This window comes from Lynx canadensis, chromosome C2 (genome assembly GCF_007474595.2).
Source record: "Lynx canadensis isolate LIC74 chromosome C2, mLynCan4.pri.v2, whole genome shotgun sequence".
NCBI classification, from domain to species: Eukaryota; Metazoa; Chordata; class Mammalia; order Carnivora; family Felidae; genus Lynx; species Lynx canadensis.
The window spans coordinates 75,188,570-75,209,358 of NC_044311.2; the positions used below are offsets into that span (position 1 = coordinate 75,188,570).

General features: G+C 37.5%; 1 protein-coding gene across 1 annotated transcript in view; it reads right to left on the minus strand.

The window, feature by feature from the left end:
- Positions 1 to 20,789, minus strand: part of MCF2L2 (MCF.2 cell line derived transforming sequence-like 2) — a 260,479-nt gene that overhangs the window by 161,039 nt on the left and 78,651 nt on the right. Inside the window, exons 4-5 of the mRNA XM_030330026.1 lie at positions 14,713 to 14,803; positions 12,029 to 12,148 (exon numbers count right to left, since the gene is read on the minus strand). Of these exons, the coding sequence (XP_030185886.1) occupies positions 12,029 to 12,148; positions 14,713 to 14,803 (211 nt within the window). The remainder of the gene's footprint in view (positions 1 to 12,028; positions 12,149 to 14,712; positions 14,804 to 20,789) is intronic.

Consider the following 20,789-nt stretch of genomic DNA (forward strand, 5'->3'; position numbering starts at 1 on the left):
TAGAAAATATCAATAAGAACCAACCAGAGAAGATCCTGGATGGCTCAGTCGGTTAAGCGTCCGACTCTTGGTTTCAGCTCAGGTCATGATCTCAGGTTTGTGGGTTCAAGCCCCATGTCAAGATTGTCTCTCTCTCCCTCTCTCTCTGCCCCTCCCCACTCACTCTCTCTGTCTCTGTCTCAAAATAAATAAATAAACTTAAAAAATAAAAATAAAAAAAGAACCAATCAGAGATGAAGAACTAAATAACTAAAATTAAAAACACACTAGAGGAGGGGCGCCTGGGTGGCTCAGTCAGTTAAGCATCCGACTTCAGCTCAGGTCATGATCTCACAGCTCGTGAATTTGAGCTCTGCATCGGGCTCTGTGCTGACAGCTTGGAGTCTGGAGCCTGCTTCAGATTCTGTGTCTCCATCTCTCTGCCCTTACCCTGCTCATTCTCTCTCTCTCTCTTTCTCTCTCTCTCTCTCAGTCTCTCTCTCTCAAAAATAAATAAACATTAAAAAATTTTTAATATACTAGAGGTTATCAATAGCAAATCAGAGAAGGCAAAAGAACAGATGAATGATCTGGAACACAGAGTAATAGAAAGCAACCAAGCTCAATAGCAAAAAGGAAAAAGAATAATAAAAGCTGAGAATAGCTTAAGGAAACTTAGTGACATCATTAAGCATAATAATATTAGCATTATATGGATCCCAGAAGGAGAAAAGAGAGAGAAGGAGGCAGAAAATTTATTTGAAGAAATAATAGCTGAAAACTCCCTAAATCTGAGGAAGGAAACAAAAACCCAGATCTAAGAGGCACGGAGAGTCCCCAACAAAAATCAACCCAAAGAGGTCTACACCAAGACATATATTAATTAAAATGGCAAAAAGTAGTGACAAAGAATTTTAAAGGCAGAAAGAGTAAAGAAAACACTTATATACAAGGGGAAACTCCATAAGACTATCAGCTTGTTTTTCAGCAGAAAAGCAGGCCATAAGGCAGTGGCATGATATATTCAAAGTAATGAAGGAAAAAAATCTACAACTAAGAATACTCTATCCAGCAAGAGTACCATTCAGAACATAAGAAAAGATAAGAGTTTCCCAGAAAAACAAAAGTTAAAGGAATTCATCACCACTAACCCAGTCTTATAAGAAACATTAAAGGAAATTCTTTGAGTGGAAGGAAAAGGCCATAATTAGGAGTAAGAAAATTATGAAGGGAAAATATTTCACAAGTAAATGCAAACATAATAAAAGTAGTAGATGAATCACTTATAAAACCAGTATGGAGGTTAAAACAAAAAAGCAGTAAAATCAATAATATCTACAGAAATCAGTCAAGGCATTCACAAAATAGAAGGATGTAAATTATAACAATTTTTACATAAAATGTGGAAGGTGGGGGAGTAAAAACGTAGTGCTTTTAGAATGGGTTCAAACTTAAGTGACCAACAACTTCATATAGACTGCTCTATGCATAAGATGTTATCTATGAACCTAATGGTAACCACAATCACACACACACACACACACACACACACACACACACACACAAACCTGTAATAGACACACAAAAAATAAAGAGGAAGGAATCCAAGCATATCAATAAAGAAAGCCATCAAACCACAAGGGAAGAGAGCAATTAAAGAAGAAAGGAATAGAGAAGAACTACAAAAACAACTGTAAACCACACAGCAAAATGGCAATAAGTATGTATCTATTAACTATTACTTTGAATATAAATGGACTAAATGCTCCAATCAAAAGACATAGGTTGACTGAATGGATAAAAAAGCAAAACTTATCTAAATGCTGCCTATAGGAGACTCATTTCAGAACTAAAATCATAGGCAGATTGAAAATGAAGGGATGGAAAAACAATTACCATGCAAATGGAAGTGAAAAGAAAGCTGGGGTACCAATAATTATATCAGGCAAAATAAACTTTAAAACAGACTGTAACAAGAGACAAAGAAGGACATAATGATAAAGGGTACAATCCAATAAGATGATATAATATTGTAAATATTTAGGCACCCAACATGAAAGCACCTAAGTACATACAGCAACTATTAACAGACATAAAGGAAGAAATCGATAGTAATACAATAATAACAGGGGATTTCAACACCCCACCTAGATCAGTGGATAGATCATTCAGACAAAAAGCAACAAGGAAACAGTGGCTTCGAATGACACATTGGACCAGATACATTCAAAATATTCCATCCCAAAATAGCAGAATACATTCTTTTCAAATGCATAAGGAACATTCTCCAGAATAGATCACATGTTAGCCACAAAATAAATCTCAATAAATTCAAAAAGACTGAAATCGTATCATGTATCTTTTCTGACCATAATGGTATGAAACTAGAAATCAATCACAAGAAAAAATTTGGAAAGAACACAAATACATGCAGGCTAAATAAACTGCTACTGAACAATGGATAGGCCAACCAAGGAGCCAAAGAAGAAATCAAAAAATACATGGGGACAAACAGAAATGAAACTATAACAGTCCAAATCTTTGGGATGCAGAAAAGCTGTTCCAAGAGAGAAGATTATAGTAATACCTCAAGAAACAAGAAAAGTCTCAAATAAACCTTACACTAAAGGAGTTGGAAAAAGGACAAAGGCAGTAGAAGAAAGGAAATAATCATGAGAGCAGAAATAAATGAAATGGAGACAAAAAACAACAACAACAACAACAACAGAACAGAACAATAAATGAAATGAGGAGTGGTTCTTTGAAAAAAATAATCAAAATTGTTAAACTTTTAGCCAGACTTGGGGCACCTGGCTGGCTCAGTTGGAAGAACATGTGACTCTTGATAATGGGATCATGACTTTAAGTCCCATATTGCATGAAGAGAAATAAACATTAAAAAAAAAAAAAAAACCCTTTTACCCAGGCTAGTCAAAGAAAGAGATAGAGAAGACTCAAATAAATAAATAAAATTAGAAATGAAGGAGGAGAGGGGCACCTGGGTGGCTCAGTCGGTTAAGTGTCTGACTCCTGGTTTCAGCTCAGTTCATGATCTTGCAGTTCCTGTGTTCAAGCCCTGCATCAGGCTCTGCACTGATGGCATGGGGCCAGCTTGGGATTCTCTCTCTGCCCCTCCCCTGCTCATGCACACTCTCTCTCTCTCAAAATAAATAAATAAACATTAAAAGAAAAGAAATGAAGGAGGAGAAATAGCAACTAACACCACAGAAATAACAAAATATTATAAGAGAATTTATTTAAAAAAATGTATGCCAAAAAATTGAACAACCTAGAAAAAAAAAACAGATAAATTCCTAGAAACATATAACCTTCCAAAATTGAATCAGGAAGAAATAGAAATTTCGAATAGACCAATTACTAACAATGAATTGAATAGCAATTTAAAAAAAAATCCCAGGGCACCTGGGTGGCTCAGTTGGTTAAACATCCAACTTCAGCTCAGGTCATGATCTCACAGCTCATGAATTCAAGCCCTGCATCGGGTTCTGTGCTGACGGCTCAGAGCCTAGAGCCTGCTTCTGATTCTGTGTCTTCGTCTCTCTCTCTGCCCCTCCCCCCTCTCAAAAATAAATAAACATTAAAAAAAAATTTTTTTAATACCAACAAAGAAAAGCCCAGGACCAGATGGCTTCACAGGTGAATTCTACCAAACGTGTAAAGAAGAGGTAATACTGATTCTTCTCAAACTATTCCAAAAGACAGAAGAAGAAAGAAAGCCTACAAATTCATTCTATGAGACCACCATTACCCTGATACCAAAACCAGATAAAGACATTACCAACCAATACTCTACAAACCAATACTCCTGATGAACATAGATTCAAAAATCCTCAACAAAATATTAGTAAACTGAATCCAACATTACATTTTAAAAGGTTATTCAGGGGCGCCTGGGTGGCACAGTCGGTTAAGCATCCGACTTCAGCCAGGTCACCATCTCGCAGTCCGTGAGTTCGAGCCCCGCGTCAGGCTCTGGGCTGATGGCTCAGAACCTGGAGCCTGTTTCCGATTCTGTGTCTCCCTCTCTCTCTCTCCCCTCCCCCGTTCATGCTCTGTCTCTCTCTGTCCCAAAAATAAATAAACGTTGAAAAAAAAATAAATAAAAGGTTATTCACCTACAATCAAGTGGGATTTATTCTGGGGATGCAAGAGTGGTTCAATATTCCCAAATCAAGCAACGTGATACATCACATTAATAAGAGAAAAGATAAAAACCCTATGATCACTTCAATAGATGCAGAAAAAGCATTTGACAACATACAACACATTCATGATAAAAACTCTTAACAAAGTGGGTTTAGAGGGAACATACCTCAACATAATAAAGGTCATTTATGAAACATCCACAGCTAACATCATACTTAGTGGGGAAAAACTGACAGCTTTTCTCTAACATCAGGAACAAGAGAAAGATGTCCAGTCTCACCACTTTTATTCAGCATAGTACTAGAAGTCCTAGCCACAGCAATCAGACAAGAAAAGGAAATAAATGGCATCCAAATTGGTAAGGAAAAAGTAAAACTTTCACTATTTACAGATGACATGATACTATATAGAGAAAACCCTGAAGTTACCACCAAAAACCACTAGAAATAATAAATGAATTCAATATGGTCACAGGATGCAAAATCAATATACAAAAATCTGTTGCATTTCTACACAGTAATAATGAAGTAGCAGAAAGAAAAATTGGTAAAACAATCCCATTTATAACTGTACCAAAAATAATAAAATACCTGGGAATAAACTTAACCAAGGAGGTGAAAGACCTGTATTCTGAAAACTATAAACCACTGATGAAAGAAATTAAAGATGACACAAATGGAAAGATATTCCATGTTCATGGATTGGAAGAACCAATATTATTAACAGGTCCATATCAAAACACCAGTAACATTTTTCACAGAACTATAACAAATAATCCTAAAATTTGGATGGAACCACAAACGACCCCAGATAGTCAAAGCAATCTTGATAAAGAACAAAGCTAGAGGTATCACAATCACAGATTTACTACAAAGCTGTAGTAATCAAACACTATGGTATTGGCACAAAAACAGATGCATAGGTCAACAGAACAAAGCAGAGTTCAAAAATAAAACCACAATTATATAGTCAATTAATCTATCACAAAGGAGGCAAGAATAAAGAATGGGAGAAAAAGTCTCTTCAACAAATAGTATGGGAAAACTGGACAGCTACATGCAAAAAAATGAAACTGGTCCACTGTCTTACACGATACACAAAAATAAACTCACAAATGGATCAAAGACCTAAATGTGAGACCTGAACCCATAAAATTCCTAACAGAAAACATAGGCAATAATTTCTTTCACATCAACCACAGAAACATTTTTCTAGATATGTCTCCTGAGGCAAGGGAAACAAAAGCAAAATTAAACTATTGGGACTGTCTCAAAAAAACTTTTGCACAACAAAGGAAACTATCAACAAAATTAAAATACTGAATGGGAGAAGATATTTGCAAATGACATATCCAGTAAGGAGTTAATACCCAAAACATATAAAGAATTTACGTAACACCAAAAAAATCCAAATAATCCAATTAAAAAATACTCAAAAGACATGAACAGACATTCCTTCAAAGAAGACATACAGATGGCAAACAGACACATGAAAAGATGCCCAACATCACTAATCAGAGAAATGTAAATCAAAACCACAATGAGATATCACCTCACACCTGTCACAATGGCTAAAATCAAAAACATAAGAAACAAGTATTAGTGAGGATGTGGAGAAAAAGGAACCCTTGTGCTCTGTTGGTGGGAATGCAAACTGGTGCAGCCACTGTGGAAAACAGTATGGAGGTTCCTCAATAAATTAAAAATAGTTACCATGTGACCTAGTAATTCGACTGCTGAGTATTTACCCAAAGTATACGAAAACACTAATTTGAAAAGATATACACACTCCTATGTTTATTGCAGCATTATTTATAATAGCCAAATTATGAAAGCCACCCAAGTGTCCAATGATAAATAAACGGATAAGAAGAAGTGGTATATATATACATATATACACACACACACAATGGAATAGTACTCAGCCATAAAAACAATGAAATCTTGCCATTTGCAACAGCATGGATGGACTTAAAGGGTGTAATGCTAAGTGAAATAAGTCAGTCAGAGAAAGAAAATACCATATGATTTTACTCGTATGTGGAATTTAAGAAACAAAACAAAGAAAAAAAAGACAAAAAACAGACTCTTAAATACAGAGAACAAACTGGCGATTTCCAGAGGGGAGGTGGGTAGAGGGGTAGGTAAAATAGAAAAGGAGAATTAAGAGTACACTTATCATAATGAGCACTAAGAAATGTATAGAATTGCTCAGTTATTATATTGTACACCTGAAACTAATACAGTACTGTATGTTAATTATACTAGAATTTTTAAAAATAAAATAAAAATTTTTAAAAACACTGAGCATGTAAAATAGCTTTTCTCTGTTCTCTTAGCTACTGCGTTTGTCTATTTGGCATCATTTCATCACAGGGCCAATTACATTAACTATACTTTCTTATTTTCTGCATTCTCAATGCTCTGGCATTTTTGGAATGGAGAGAGAAAGTCTCTCCCAGGGCTAGCCCATTCTTAGAAATAAAAAAGGACTCAGAGGGAGGAAGTGTTTTGTATGCAAACCAACTGATCCAAAGCCCATATCCCCAACTACTTCCTTATCTAACCTTCACACACCAAGCCAATATTTCACCTGTCCTAAATTATCCCAGAACCAAGTATCAAAAGACTAGAGACTGCCCCTAGCCCCCAAACCCACTGGAAGTATTCAAACTAGCCAATCCTAAGTTATTTACCCTACCCTGCCTTGTTTTTCCTGTGGAAACTCCAATAAAGTCTCTGGCCTAGCTTCTTCCTGCTTCTGCCTCCTGACCAAAACCTGGTGCTTCCCCTGTGACTCTCCATGGCATGCAGTGACCCCCATCTCATTTCCTTCTCATTTCCTCCTGTGGGTGTACCAACTTTACCCACTTGGGTGGCTCAGTCAGTTAAGCGTCTGACTTCAGCTCAGGTCATGATCTCACAGTTCCTGAGTTTGAGCCCCATGTTGGGCTCTGTGCTGACAGCTCAGAGCCTGGAGCCTACTTCAGATTCTGTGTTTCCCCTTCACTCTGCCCCTCCCCCACTCGCGTGTGTTCGATCTCTCTCTCTCTCTCTCTCTCTCTCTCTCTCTCTCTCTCTCAAAATAAATTTTAAAAAATTTTAGGGCGCCTGGGTGGTTCAGTCGGTTAAGCAGCCGACTTCGGCTCAGGTCATGATCTCGCGGTCTGTGAGTTCCAGCCCTGCGTCAGGCTCTGTGCTGAGAGCTCAGAGCCTGGAGCTTGCTTCAGATTCTGTGTCTCCCTCTCTCTCTGACCCTCCCCTGTTCATGCTGTCTCTCCCTGTCTCAAAAATAAATAAACGTTAAAATATATATATTAAAAAAAATAAATTTAAAAAAATTTTAAATGCCCTACTAAATGTGCCTATAGTTTGAGTGACTGAGAGATCTTTAAAACTACAACCCAGCAATTGCACTACTAGGTATTTATCCAAGGGATACAGGTGTGCTGTTCTGAAGGGACACACATACCCCAATGTTTATAGCAGCACTATCGACAACAGCCAAAGTATGGAAAGAGCCCAAATGTCCATCAATGGATGAATGGATAAAGAAGATGTGGTATATATACACAATGAAGTATTACTCGACAATCAAAAAGAATGAAATTTTTGTCATTTGCAACTACGTGGATGGAACTAAAGGGTATTATGCTAAGGGAAATTAGTCAGAGAAAGACAAATATCATATGATTTCACTCATATGAGGACTTTAAGAGACAAAGCAGATGAACATAAGGGAAGGGAAACAAAAATAACATAAAAACAGGAAGGGGAACAAAACGTAAGAGACTCATGGAGAACAAACAGAGGGTTACTGGAGGGGGGATGGGAGGGGGGATGGGCTAAATGGGTAAGGAGCACTAAGGAATCTACTCCTGAAATCATTGTTGCACTATATGCTAACTAATTTGGGTGTAACTTGAAAAAAATAAAATTATAAATAATTAAAAAATAAAATAAAATAAAATAATAAAAGTTGATTTTAAGTTTAAAATTGAAAGAATGATGGGTGAAAACTCAACATACATTATCACATACAGAAGTAGCTAAGACATAGTATCAAGATAAGGTAGATGGTCCTTCTCTCCTTAGTATAGATGCACTGAATGAACAGGAGGGCATAAATCACATATGTATATGTTTACATATTATCTCTTTGAGAGGTATATTTTATGTACAACCAGAGAAACACATATGGCATTTGATCAAATGCTCCTAACTCCAAACCTTTTTGAGTGACAAGAAACAATTGACTAGTCTTTATATCTCTGAAGGGGAAGAAGCTTATGAGGATTATGAAAAGTTCATTCATTTCTTGTAAGTCACCTATTCCACAATGTTAATTGTTACTCGGTTCAGGAAAACAGAATAAGAAACTCATGGCTCACAGTACTCTTAAATACTCAAATATTTCAAAATAAGTATTTAAAATAGAACAGGAAATACATTTTCTGTCTGGTTAACACCCAAAGTATAGGGAGAAAGTATTTTAGGAAATTTGATTAGTAATACAAAATGAAACCAAAAGAGGGAAAATGAGAGTTAGAAAAAGAAATAGAAAAATCCCTTATCTGAGATGGTCAGTTTTCACTGGGATGGATAAAATATTTTCTCAGAGCAATTTCAATTAAAGAGGTTTTTTAATTTGTTTTGAACTGATAATATATGTATGAGATAATAAATTCAAACAGAATAAGAATCTACCTAGATAGAAAATAGTCTTCCTCTCACCCCTACCTCCAGACCTCCAGTTCTACATCTGGAAGGCAACCACTTCAACCAGTTTCTTGATATCTTACACAACCTTCTCAAGCTGACCTATGCAAATACAATTACATACATGCCCCTCCTATTTTATTCAAATAAAAGTATACTATCCATACTGTTTTCTCCTTGCTCTTATCCCCACTGAAAAAATATGTCTTAGATGACTTAAAATGTATTTATTTCTTTATTTTGCCACCTACTATTGTAACTTACTTTTTACTGAAAGTATCTTGCATTCATGATGGATGCTTTCTGAGTTTTGGCAAACATTTTAATTTTAAACATTAAATTATTTTTTACATGAAAATAATGTGAAGTTTCCCCCACATGGGATCACTGATGATGACCTAAAACTTAAGGTATCAGTGTGAACTCTCTAATTCCTTGAATAAATACATATATTCATATATGTACATAAGGGAGAAAGACATACATGTTATGTCTAATGATAATAAATAAGGGAGAAGGGAAAGTTCTAGCTTTCTTTCTTCTAGTAGAAGACCAACTTCTGATTAGTACATGTTCAGGGAGTGTAGCTGGGAAATCATTATTTTGCAATCAATTTAATAAATATTGTTCTAGGCAAGAATTATCAATAGATATTAAATATTAAGTAGATATTAGATATTAAATATAGAGAAGAATCTTTTGAGGAGCAGGATATTTGTATGGTCTTAGAGTGTTTCTCCAAAGATCTGTATTAGTTGCAATGGGAACATAATACATTTGAGAAATTGGACAACACCTTGACTAAGGGGTCAAAATAATGTTACTGATGAGGGGGTAGATGAACACTGTGTGTCTCCACATGTGATGCCATGAGAAAGACATAACATCACTTAAGTAGTATTTGAGCTAGGAATGCATAACCTGGATCAAATCCTGAGAGATCATCACATGAGCCTCAAATGAGGTAAGTTTATTTTTTAAGGGATTATATTCTCTAAGACTGCTAATGTCACAAAAGACAAAGAAAGATTGTGGAAATGTTTCAGATAAAAGGAAACTGAAGAGACATGACAACTATATACACTGATTCTAAACTAGATCCTGTATATAAAAATTCAAATATACATACCACATACATGTATAATACATACATTTATATACCTTTATATGTAAATTTATCTCTATATATTACAAATAGAGATAAATATACATATTTCTATATTAAAGAGAGAAAAAGAGAGATGTATATATCTATAGACATATATAATAATATAGAGACAGAAGCAAGTAGTAAATAAATAATAAAGCAAATGGGGATTAAATGTTGAAATAAGTGAATGAATCTGGGTAAAGGGCATAATATGTCCTTTGTACTAATCTTATTTTTTTCAAATGTTTATTTTATTTATTTTCCAGAGAGAGACTGAGAGAGAGAGAGAGAGAGAGCACACAAGCAGGAGAGGGGCAGAGAGAGAGGGAGAGAATCCCAAGCAGGCTCCGTGCTCTCAGTGCAGAGCTCAAGGCAGGGCTTGAACCCACGAACCATGAGATCATAACCTGAGTCTCAACCAAGAGTTGGATGCTTAACTGACTGAGACACCCAGGCACCCCAATCTTACTTTTGAAATTTTTCTGAGATTGAAATTATTCCAACTAAACAAAATATAAAACCAAAACTATGTATTAGAAACTTCTCTGTCACTGTATATTCATCTTACCTACTTTCCCCTTTTTTGTTTTTCCTTTTTTGATTGAGATATAATTTACATCAATAAAATACACAGATTTTTAAGGGCATAACTCAATTAGCTCTGACAAGTGTATACACACATGTAATACCATCCAATCAAGATATACATTTCCCTAGAAAGTTCCCTTGTGTCTCCTTCCAATCAATTTTCACTACCCTTTACCCCTAACAGCAGCCACCATTGTGATTTTCTAACACTATAGCTTAGGTTTGCCTCTTGTTAAACTTTGTATAAAAAGAATCACAGAACATACACCCTTTAGTGTCTAATTTCTTTCTTTCAAGAGAATATTTTGGAGATGTAGCCATGCTGTTATATATATCAATACTTCATTCTTTTTATTATTTTATACTTCATATTCACATCCGTTATGTGAATATGCCACAATTTCTTTATCCATTCACCAGCTTTATCCATTCACAAGAGACATTCTTGTACATGTCTCTTTGTGGACATGTGTTTTCATTTTTCTTGGTTGGGTCATAGGTTAGGTATATGTTAGTTGCCACCTGTTTTCACTAGGGTTATATCATGACATCACTTTTGATGGCTACAAAGTATTTAATTGATTGTGTAGACCATTATTTATTTAACCACTCCCCTGTTGTTTGTAATTATGGTGTTTCCAAGCATTTATCATTACAAACAATTTGGCAATGAATATCATTGTATATGCAGATTTATGCACATGTGTGAGAATATCTATAGAATAACTTTCATAGGAAGGTCAAAGAGTGTGTACACTTTAATTTTTGATAAATGCAGCCAATTAGTCCTTCATATCGATCATTACCAACTTTATTCCAATCAGTAAAGTATGAAAGTGGCTGTTTCCCCCATATCTCAGCCAAAATTACAGGTAAAATTTTTAACCTTGCCATTTTAATTTGTTTTCCTTTGATGAGTATCACATGTTGGTTTTATTTTTATTCTATAGTTAACTACATTTGTGTCACTCCATGTATTAGACCCTTATTTTCTTTTACCCATACCCTTACAATATCCCTTCCTCTTTCTACTTTCCACAGTCTTGAGCACCATCTTCAGATTATATAACTCCAATACCACATTACCCAAGTCACTCCCCAACTGAAAAACCTTCACTGATCCCCACTGCCTACTGAATGAAATCCAGACCTTTTATCCTTACATTGAAAACCTATTCCATGTTTTCTATTTTTTTCCTTCCAAACACTTATCCTATATATATTCCAACAAAAATGGGGCTTCCCCAGGGACCTCACATAAAGTGTGTGCTTCCTGCCTCCATGTCCTTACACACGCTGTTCCCTCTGCCCAGAATGCCCTCCTCTCTCTGCCTGTGGAGTCCTACCTTCCTTAGAAACTCAGCCCAAATGCCATCTTCTCCACAGGCCCTGACCAAAAGCAGACAAGATGAAAAGTAATGCTTACCGGCACTTTCATTTTAAATTCATCTCGATAATACTTAATGCCAATGTCAGTGAATGTCCTCTGGATAAAGCGAGATGGACGAAGGATGAATATAAGCTGCAAATTTCCTGGAAATGCTACCTGGAAGGATCATGGAAAGTGTCAGGGCAACTGTCACATCCATTGGTCTCCTTTTGCCCAAGATCACAGAAAGGAAAGTTGAAGTAGACACCAGAGATGCCAAAGAATTAGAATATACATTATAGAATTTCAGAGCTGAAAGAGATAATATTCGAGTAATACAAACCCCTCCTTAAAAATCATACCAAATCAAAAAACCAAAAAATTTCTGATTATAAAAGTATTTCACACTCCTTACAGAAAAAATTCAGAAAATGATGAAAGTATACATTAAGAAAAGAAAACCACCAAAACCACCCATGATCTCATAGCCATTTTTAATATTTCAATCTAATTACTTACAGGCTATTTTCTCTGCTGAAATATCTTTCTCATGGTTGAACTCATACTAGACATATTTTGTAACTTGCTTTTTTACTTAATATTATACCATGAGCTTTTATTTCTGTTATTAAAAATTCTTTGGAAATATTATTTTTCATGGGTGTGCAATTTATTTAACCAATCCCTTATTGCTAATGATTTAGGCCTTTCCATACTTTTATCATTATAAATAATACTGAAATGAACATCTTTATTCACATTTGAAACATTTTCTTAGGATAATTTCCGAAAAGAATTATTGACTCAAAGACTTAGTATTTTAGATGGTTCCTGATGCATATTATTGCCAACTTGTTTTCAGGAAGCATTGCCTTCATCTTGAGGCAAGGTCCTAAGAAATAAGATAACTCAGATTCATATAACAATTTAATGGCACAAATGAGATTCCAAGTCTCCAATTGCTCGTGGCTTCCTTTTCTTCTAGTGGTTCCCCAAAGCAACCTCCCAAGGTGTTTGTTAAAAAAAATAATCTGGTCTTTACCCTGAAATATTCTGATTCACTAGAACTGGGATGAAGTTCACATATCTATTTTCAACAAGCACCTGACAATTCTGATTAGAAGCCAGGTTTGGGGATCCCTGAACTACAGTGTCTTTTAGGCATAAAGTGATAATGTAATTCTTGAACAAATTAGGCTCAAATATTAGATTATTCAAGATTGTCAATGGATCCTGGGAAACTAGAATTCTCTTGAGGTCAGTCCTCTAAAATAGTCATGGGCACTGTCAGGTGTCTAAATCCTCAGAGTATGGACCACAAAATAAATCCTGTAGCCAAACTAAACGAAAGGAACAAAACAATCCGTGCACAAAGTGAAGGAAGTCTTCCTTTCCCCCATCTTTGAAATGCAAGCTCATAGGGGCGCCTGGGTGGCTCAGTCGGTTAAGCGGCCGACTTCGGCTCAGGTCATGATCTCACAGCCCGTGAGTTTGAGCCCCGCGTCGGGCTCTGTGCTGACAGCTCAGAGCCTGGAGCCTGTTTCGGATTCTGTGTCTCCCTCTCTCTGACCCTCCCCCGTTCATGCTCTGTCTCTCTCTGTCTCAAAAATAAATAAACGTTAAAAAAAAATTAAAAAAAAAAAAGAAATGCAAGCTCATAAACAGAAGAAGCTTTTATTTTGTTATGTCATAATAAGACAAATGGGCTGAGACACTATTTGTGTTTCTGGCTAAGGCTCTAGATGTGAGACTCTGTAATATGTGTATGTTTGCATGTGTGACTGCCTTTGTAAGTAGGCCTAAGTGAGGTTACAAATGTCCCTCTCTCATCCCAGCCTCTACACACACATTACCACCCTATTATCTTATCCTCTTCATCCAGTCCCAACTGCCTTAGGCAACCCGTGCTTTCGTGAAAATGCTGGTATGGCTGCTCTGAGGTGTCTGCCTGCTCATGTGGTTGAATTCCCTGGTCTCAGGTCCCTAAGGAGAGAAAGGATACATCTACTTGCTGGAAGGCAACACAGAGAGAGCAAAATCAGACTGATTAGATGGAAAAGGAAATTCATCCAAGGTTGTACAATTTCATACCAAAAGCAAGCACACGTCGTATTTTGTCTGGTTTTTCCCATGTCTTTCAATATGTGAAAAACTAATTTGAATACTGAAATGAAGACTGGCTTACACTAGGTGACCCCTCACCCCACAAAGCAAATCCCAAGACAAGGATCTGGGCATAGAGTTTATTGAGGAGGTGATCCCAGAAAACATAGTGAAGGAGTGGGGGAAGATGAGAACGTGATAACTAGAGAGCCAACGTATCAAGGGGGGCACTGCTGTGAGCAAGAAGGTCTGGATCCTCTGAGATACTATGTGGTACATATCTCAGAATTGTCCCACTGAGGGGGGTGCAGAAGCTGGGGTATTTATCTATCAATTCCCATAACTCAATAGTTGGTCACTCCTGGGGCATTAACTTTCCATCACTCCTTACCTGCCCCTCTTCAGTGACCAGAGAGATCAATAAGGTAGATTCAGGAAGCTTTGGACATGCTCAGGAATTGTCTGCAGTGACCTGCAGGTAGGTGGCAGAGGGGACATGGATGTGACACACAGCCTCTGCTACAGAGACCTTCCCAAAATTTTGCATAAAATAATTGCCTTTTCCCTGTGACTTCGACATGAAATACTTGAACAATTTAAATTACTTTTATAATAACATCACAAAAATGAATATTTACAGCTATTCGTGTCAATGATGCTTTTATGGAGCTCCACTTGTCCCTTCGTCGGTCAATAACAATGACGAATCCAATGCTGGCAGCCTCCACACTGCAAAAAAAAAAAGGGTGGTCTGTATCAGAGACCTGGTGAGACACATGGGTTCTGGGTGGCTCCCTCAGTAGTACATTCTACAGCCTCTGGCACTCCTGGCTCATGTGTAAACATACGCATTGTCCTTCCCTAACAAAGGAACCAACTTCCTCTCCTTAACTCAGCCTGGCAGCCTTAACAAAACAGAAACACTTGGCATCTCAGACCCTCTCAAGGGCTCTGTTTATGGTTGGCAAGTGTCTGAAATACCCAAGGAGCATATGTGCTCATACCAGAAGGAACATGCACGTCAGTTAGGCATCACACGTCCCAGTGTATGCTGAGGACTTCAAGGTTGAGCTCTGCTGTCTTTCCAACTCCCAAAACTGACATTCATGGAGCTATCAATATGCTTCCATAGGAGTCAGTCCTAGAGGTGTTCAGAAATAATGCATGTCTGTGGGAAAAACAACCCCCTTCTAATGCCCGGTTATACACAGTCAGCAAATTATATCCACTGACAAATTATATCTTCACTAAGAACCAAAGGATGTTGTTTGGCCCCTCCTAAGTCCCCACAAAATTCTTTTAAGCTGAAGTCCCAAAAATGAAAACATGTTTCTTCTCTCTCCTTTGGAAGGAACTATGATACACAGGAAAGAGCAAAGGATTGGATTCTAGTAGCTCAAATCCTAGTGCTGCCACTTATCAGCACTGTGACATTGGGGAAATCCTCTAACCTCTCTAAAACTCAGTTTCCCTCTCTGTAAAATGGAAATAACACCATCAATAATGAAGTCATTAAAAGCATAAATTCTGAAGCCACACTGCCTAGGTTTGAAGCTTGAATTCCAGCATTTATATATTGTGTATGGGGATGGAGAGAAGAGTTACTTAGCCTCTATAGTTTCTAAAATGTCCCATTTGTAAAGTAAGAACAAAAATAGTACCTATTTGTATGTCCAATGTGAGGATTAAATGAGTATATATAAAAAAATACATAAAAGGCTCAAAATAATGCCTGGTACTTAGCATATATACATTGTATTTATACTAATATTATGATTATTTCTTATGTGTTTGTCATGGTGATGAAAAGAGATCAAGTACATGAAAAGTAGGTGGTCTCTAGTAAACCTTTAATAACTTCTTAATATTGGGTAAACAATGAGCTTTACCCTAAAACAGTGCCTGTATGTGAATAAGGCAGAAGATCTAAGCAAATACTGTAAGAAAACACAAGTTTTCTTGTGTTTTATCACAGTTCCACTATGACCCAGGTTCTCCCACTGGGAACATTTCCCAGGACACAGTACAAGGAGGGGTGTTCTCACTGTGTAAAAGAGGAAGAGACTGACGATTATGGAAGCAAAAGTAGCCAGAACTTGAGGAGGGTGGCTGTGAAGAAGGAAAGTCTCAGAGAGGGAACCCCAGAAATCTTCATGGAAGTTCTCCTTTAATGCTTGGCCAACTCCGAGGCCCCACTGTTTCAGGCAAGATTCCAGGAGGCTGACAGAGAACCACAACTACACATGTGAGAACTGATGAAAAGTTGTAAAGTTTAAATAGTTCTGGAGAAAGATAATTGGCATTGGGCCCAACAAGAATAGACAGAATTTGATGAGCACTCTGGGCCTTCAGTTGAAACCCTAGAAAGGCCATACTCTAGGATAAATGAAACATCATAGGAATTGTGATTAAGGCTACACTCTAGGAGTAAGGACAAAGCAGAAATGGACTGGCCCCCAAGAAAACCTAAAACCAGGCCTCAAAAAGATCAAGGCGATCTACCAGTAATTTAACTTTCTGACAGATTGAAACTCAGTGCTCTCTGTAAATAGATACACCTCTACAACATATCATCTACAATATCCAGGGTAAATTAAAAAATTAATAGAAGTCCAAAAAAACAAGAAGAAAACAATAATTAAGAGATAAAATGGTCAAGAACTATAGACTCAAAGATATTCCTGGTTTTAGCAGACAACAACTTTAAAATAATTATGATCAATATGTTAAGAAAAATAATTATGATCCATACACATAGACAAAATGGATTAAAAGATGCATTATTTCAGCTGAGAATCAGAAACTATAATAATCAAATGAACTTCCTAAAATTACAAAACGCCAGGGGCACCTGGGTGGCTCAGTCAGTTAAGAGTCCGACTTCAGCTCAGGTCATGATCTTGTGGATCGTGGGTTCAAGCCCCGCATCAGGCTCTGTGCTGACAGCTCAGAGCCTGGAGCCTGCTTCGGATTCTGTGTCTCCCCCTCTCTCTCTGCCCCTCCCCCCCCTTCTCTCTCTCAAAAATAAATAAACATTAAAAAAATTACAAAACACCAATATTTGAAATTAAGAACTCATTGGATTTGTTTAAACAGCAGCTTGAACACAGCACAAGATAGGTGAAACTGAAAACATCACTGAAAATACTCAAACTGAAGCACAGAGAGGGGGAAAAGAGGAAAGAATATAATGTAATAGAATGTAAAAGAGAAGTAGAACATGAACAGAAACAATATTTTAAAAAAATAACAATGAAGAGTTTTCCATATCTGATCAAAGGCATCAACTCACAGATTCAAGCAGCTCTTCTAATACCAAGCAAAATAAATACAAAGAAAACTTCATCCAGGAATATCAGAGCCAAGTGGCTCAAAATTAAAGATAAGAAGAAACGCAGCATTTGGTGAAAAAAAAATATTAACTCCAGAAGATTCATGTTAAAAATTATCACTGACTTTTCAACAAAAATTACAGAAGCTACAATCCAATGGAATGTTATCTTTAGAGGAGTAACCTGAAACAAACGACCCATTTAGCATCCTACACCAACTGAAAATTCATCTTATTTTTTTATTTTTTATTTGTTTGGTTTTTTTTTCATATATATAATTTATTATCAAGTTAGCTAACAGAGTATACAGTGTTCTCTTGGCTTTGGGAGTAGATTCCCATGATTCATCACTTACATACCATACCCAATGCTGATCCCAACAAGTGCCCTCCTCAATGCCCAGCACCCATTATCCTCTCCCCCCTCTGCCCTCCCCATCAACCCTCAGTTTGTTCTCTGCATTTAAGAATCTCTTATGGTTTGTTTCCCTCTGTTTCTAACTATTTTTTTCCTTCCCTTTCCCCGTGGTCTTCTGTTAAGTTTTTCAAATTCCATATGTGGATGAGAACATATGATACCTGTATTTCTCTGACTGACTTATTTCATTTAGCATAATACCCTCCAGTTCCATCCACATTGTTGCAAATGGCAAGAGTTCATTCTTTTTCATTGCCAAGTAGTATTCCATTTTGTGTGTGTGTGTGTGTGTGTGTGTGTGTGTGTGTGCGCGCGCGTATTACACCACATCTTCTTTATCCATTTTTTTTCAATATATGAAATTTATTGTCAAATTGGTTTCCATACAACACCCAGTGCTCATCCCAAAAGGTGCCCTCCTCAATACCCATCACCCACCCTCCCCTCCCTCCCACCCCCATCAACCCTCAGTTTGTTCTCAGTTTTTAAGAGTCTCTTATGCTTTGGCTCTCGCCCACTCTAACCTCTTTTTTTTTTCCTTCCCCTCCCCCATGGGTTTCTGTTAAGTTTCTCAAGATCCACATAAGAGTGAAACCATATGGTATCTGTCTTTCTCTGTATGGCTTATTTCACTTAGCATCACACTCTCCAGTTCCATCCACGTTGCTACAAAGGGCCATATTTCGTTCTTTCTCATTGCCATGTAGTACTCCATTGTGTATATAAACCGCAATTTCTTTATCCATTCATCAGTTGATGGAAATTTAGGCTCTTTCCATAATTTGGCTATTGTTGAGAGTGCTGCTATAAACATTGGGGTACAAGTGCCCCTATGCATCAGTACTCCTGTATCCCTTGGGTAAATTCCTACCAGTGTTATTGCTGGGTCATAGGGTAGGTCTATTTTTAATTTTCTGAGGAACCTCCACGCTGTTTTCCAGAGTGGCTGTACCAATTTGCATTCCCACCAACAGTGCAAGAGGGTTCCCGTTTCTCCACATCCTTGCCAGCATCTATCGTCTCCTGATTTGTTCATTTTGGCCACTCTGACTGGCGTGAGGTGGTATCTGAGTGTGGTTTTGATTTGTATTTCCCTGATGAGGAGCGACGTTGAGCATCTTTTCATGTGCCTGTTGGCCATCCGGATGTCTTCTTTAGAGAAGTGTCCATTCATGTTTTCTGCCCATTTATTCACTGGGTTATTTGTTTTTCGGGTGTGGAGTTTGGTGAGCTCTTTATAGATTTTGGATACTAGCCCTTTGTCCGATATGTCATTTGCAAATATCTTTTCCCATTCCGTTGGTTGCCTTTTAGTTTTGTTGGTTGTTTCCTTTGCTGTGCAAAAGCTTTTTATCTTCATAAGGTCCCAGTAATTCATTTTTGCTTTTAATTCCCTTGCCTTTGGGGATGTGTTGAGTAAGAGATTGCTACGGCTGAGGTCAGAGAGGTCTTTTCCTGCTTTCTCCTCTAGGGTTTTTTTTTTTTTTAATTTTTTTTTTCAACGTTTATTTATTTTTGGGACAGAGAGAGACAGAGCATGAACGGGGGAGGGGCAGAGAGAGAGGGAGACACAGAATCGGAAACAGGCTCCAGGCTCTGAGCCATCAGCCCAGAGCCTGACGCGGGGCTCGAACTCATGGACCACGAGATCGTGACCTGGCTGAAGTCGGACGCTTAACCGACTGCGCCACCCAGGCGCCCCAACTCCTCTAGGGTTTTGATGGTTTCCTGTCTCACATTCAGGTCCTTTATCCATTTTGAGTTTATTTTTGTGAATGGTGTGAGAAAGTGGTCTAATTTCAACCTTCTGCATGTTGCTGTCCAGTTCTCCCAGCACCATTTGTTAAAGAGACTGTCTTTTTTCCATTGGATGTTCTTTCCTGCTTTGTCAAAGATGAGTTGGCCATACGTTTGTGGGTCTAGTTCTGGGGTTTCTATTCTATTCCATTGGTCTATGTGTCTGTTTTTGTGCCAATACCATGCTGTCTTGATGATGACAGCTTTGTAGTAGAGGCTAAAGTCTGGGATTGTGATGCCTCCTGCTTTGGTCTTCTTCTTCAAAATTACTTTGGCTATTCGGGGCCTTTTGTGGTTCCATATGAATTTTAGGATTGCTTGTTCTAGTTTCGAGAAGAATGGTGGTGCAATTTTGATTGGGATTGCATTGAATGTGTAGATAGCTTTGGGTAGTATTGACATTTTGACAATATTTATTCTTCCAATCCATGAGCAGGGAATGTCTTTCCAATTCTTTATATCTTCTTCAATTACCTTCATAAGCTTTCTTTAGTTTTCAGCATACAGATCTTTTACATCTTTGGTTAGATTTATTCCTAGGTAAATCCATTTTAAAAAATGAAGGTGGAATAAGGACATTTCCAAATAACCAAAGCTGAGAGAATTTATTGCCAGTAGACATTCACTTCAAGAAACGTTAAAGGAGGGGCGCCTGGGTGGCTCAGTCGGTTAAGCAGCCGACTTAGGCTCAGGTCATGATCTCGCGGTCCGTGAGTTCCAGCCCCGCGTTGGGCTCTGTGCTGAGAGCCTGGAGCCTGCTTCAGATTCTGTGTCTCCCTCTCTCTGACCCTCCCCCGTTCATGCTCTGTCTCTCCCTGTCTCAAAAATAAATAACCGTTAAAAAAAAAAAAAAAAAAGAAACGTTAAAGGATGTTCTCGAGGCTGAATAAAGTTGGAAGCATGAAAGTGGAAGAAAAATAAACAGCCTAAAAAGGAGTTTCAGCTTCTGATTAGTAAGATGTGTATTCTTATTTAAAAAATGTACTAGAGAGTATAATGCTAAGTGAAATAAATCAGTCAGAGAAAGACAAATACCATGACTTCACTCATATGTGGAATTTAAGAAACAAGACAAATGAGCAAAGGGGGAGAAAAAAAGAGAGAGGCAAACCAAGAAACAGATTCTTAACTGTAGAGAACACACTGATGGTTACCAGAGGGGGACGGAG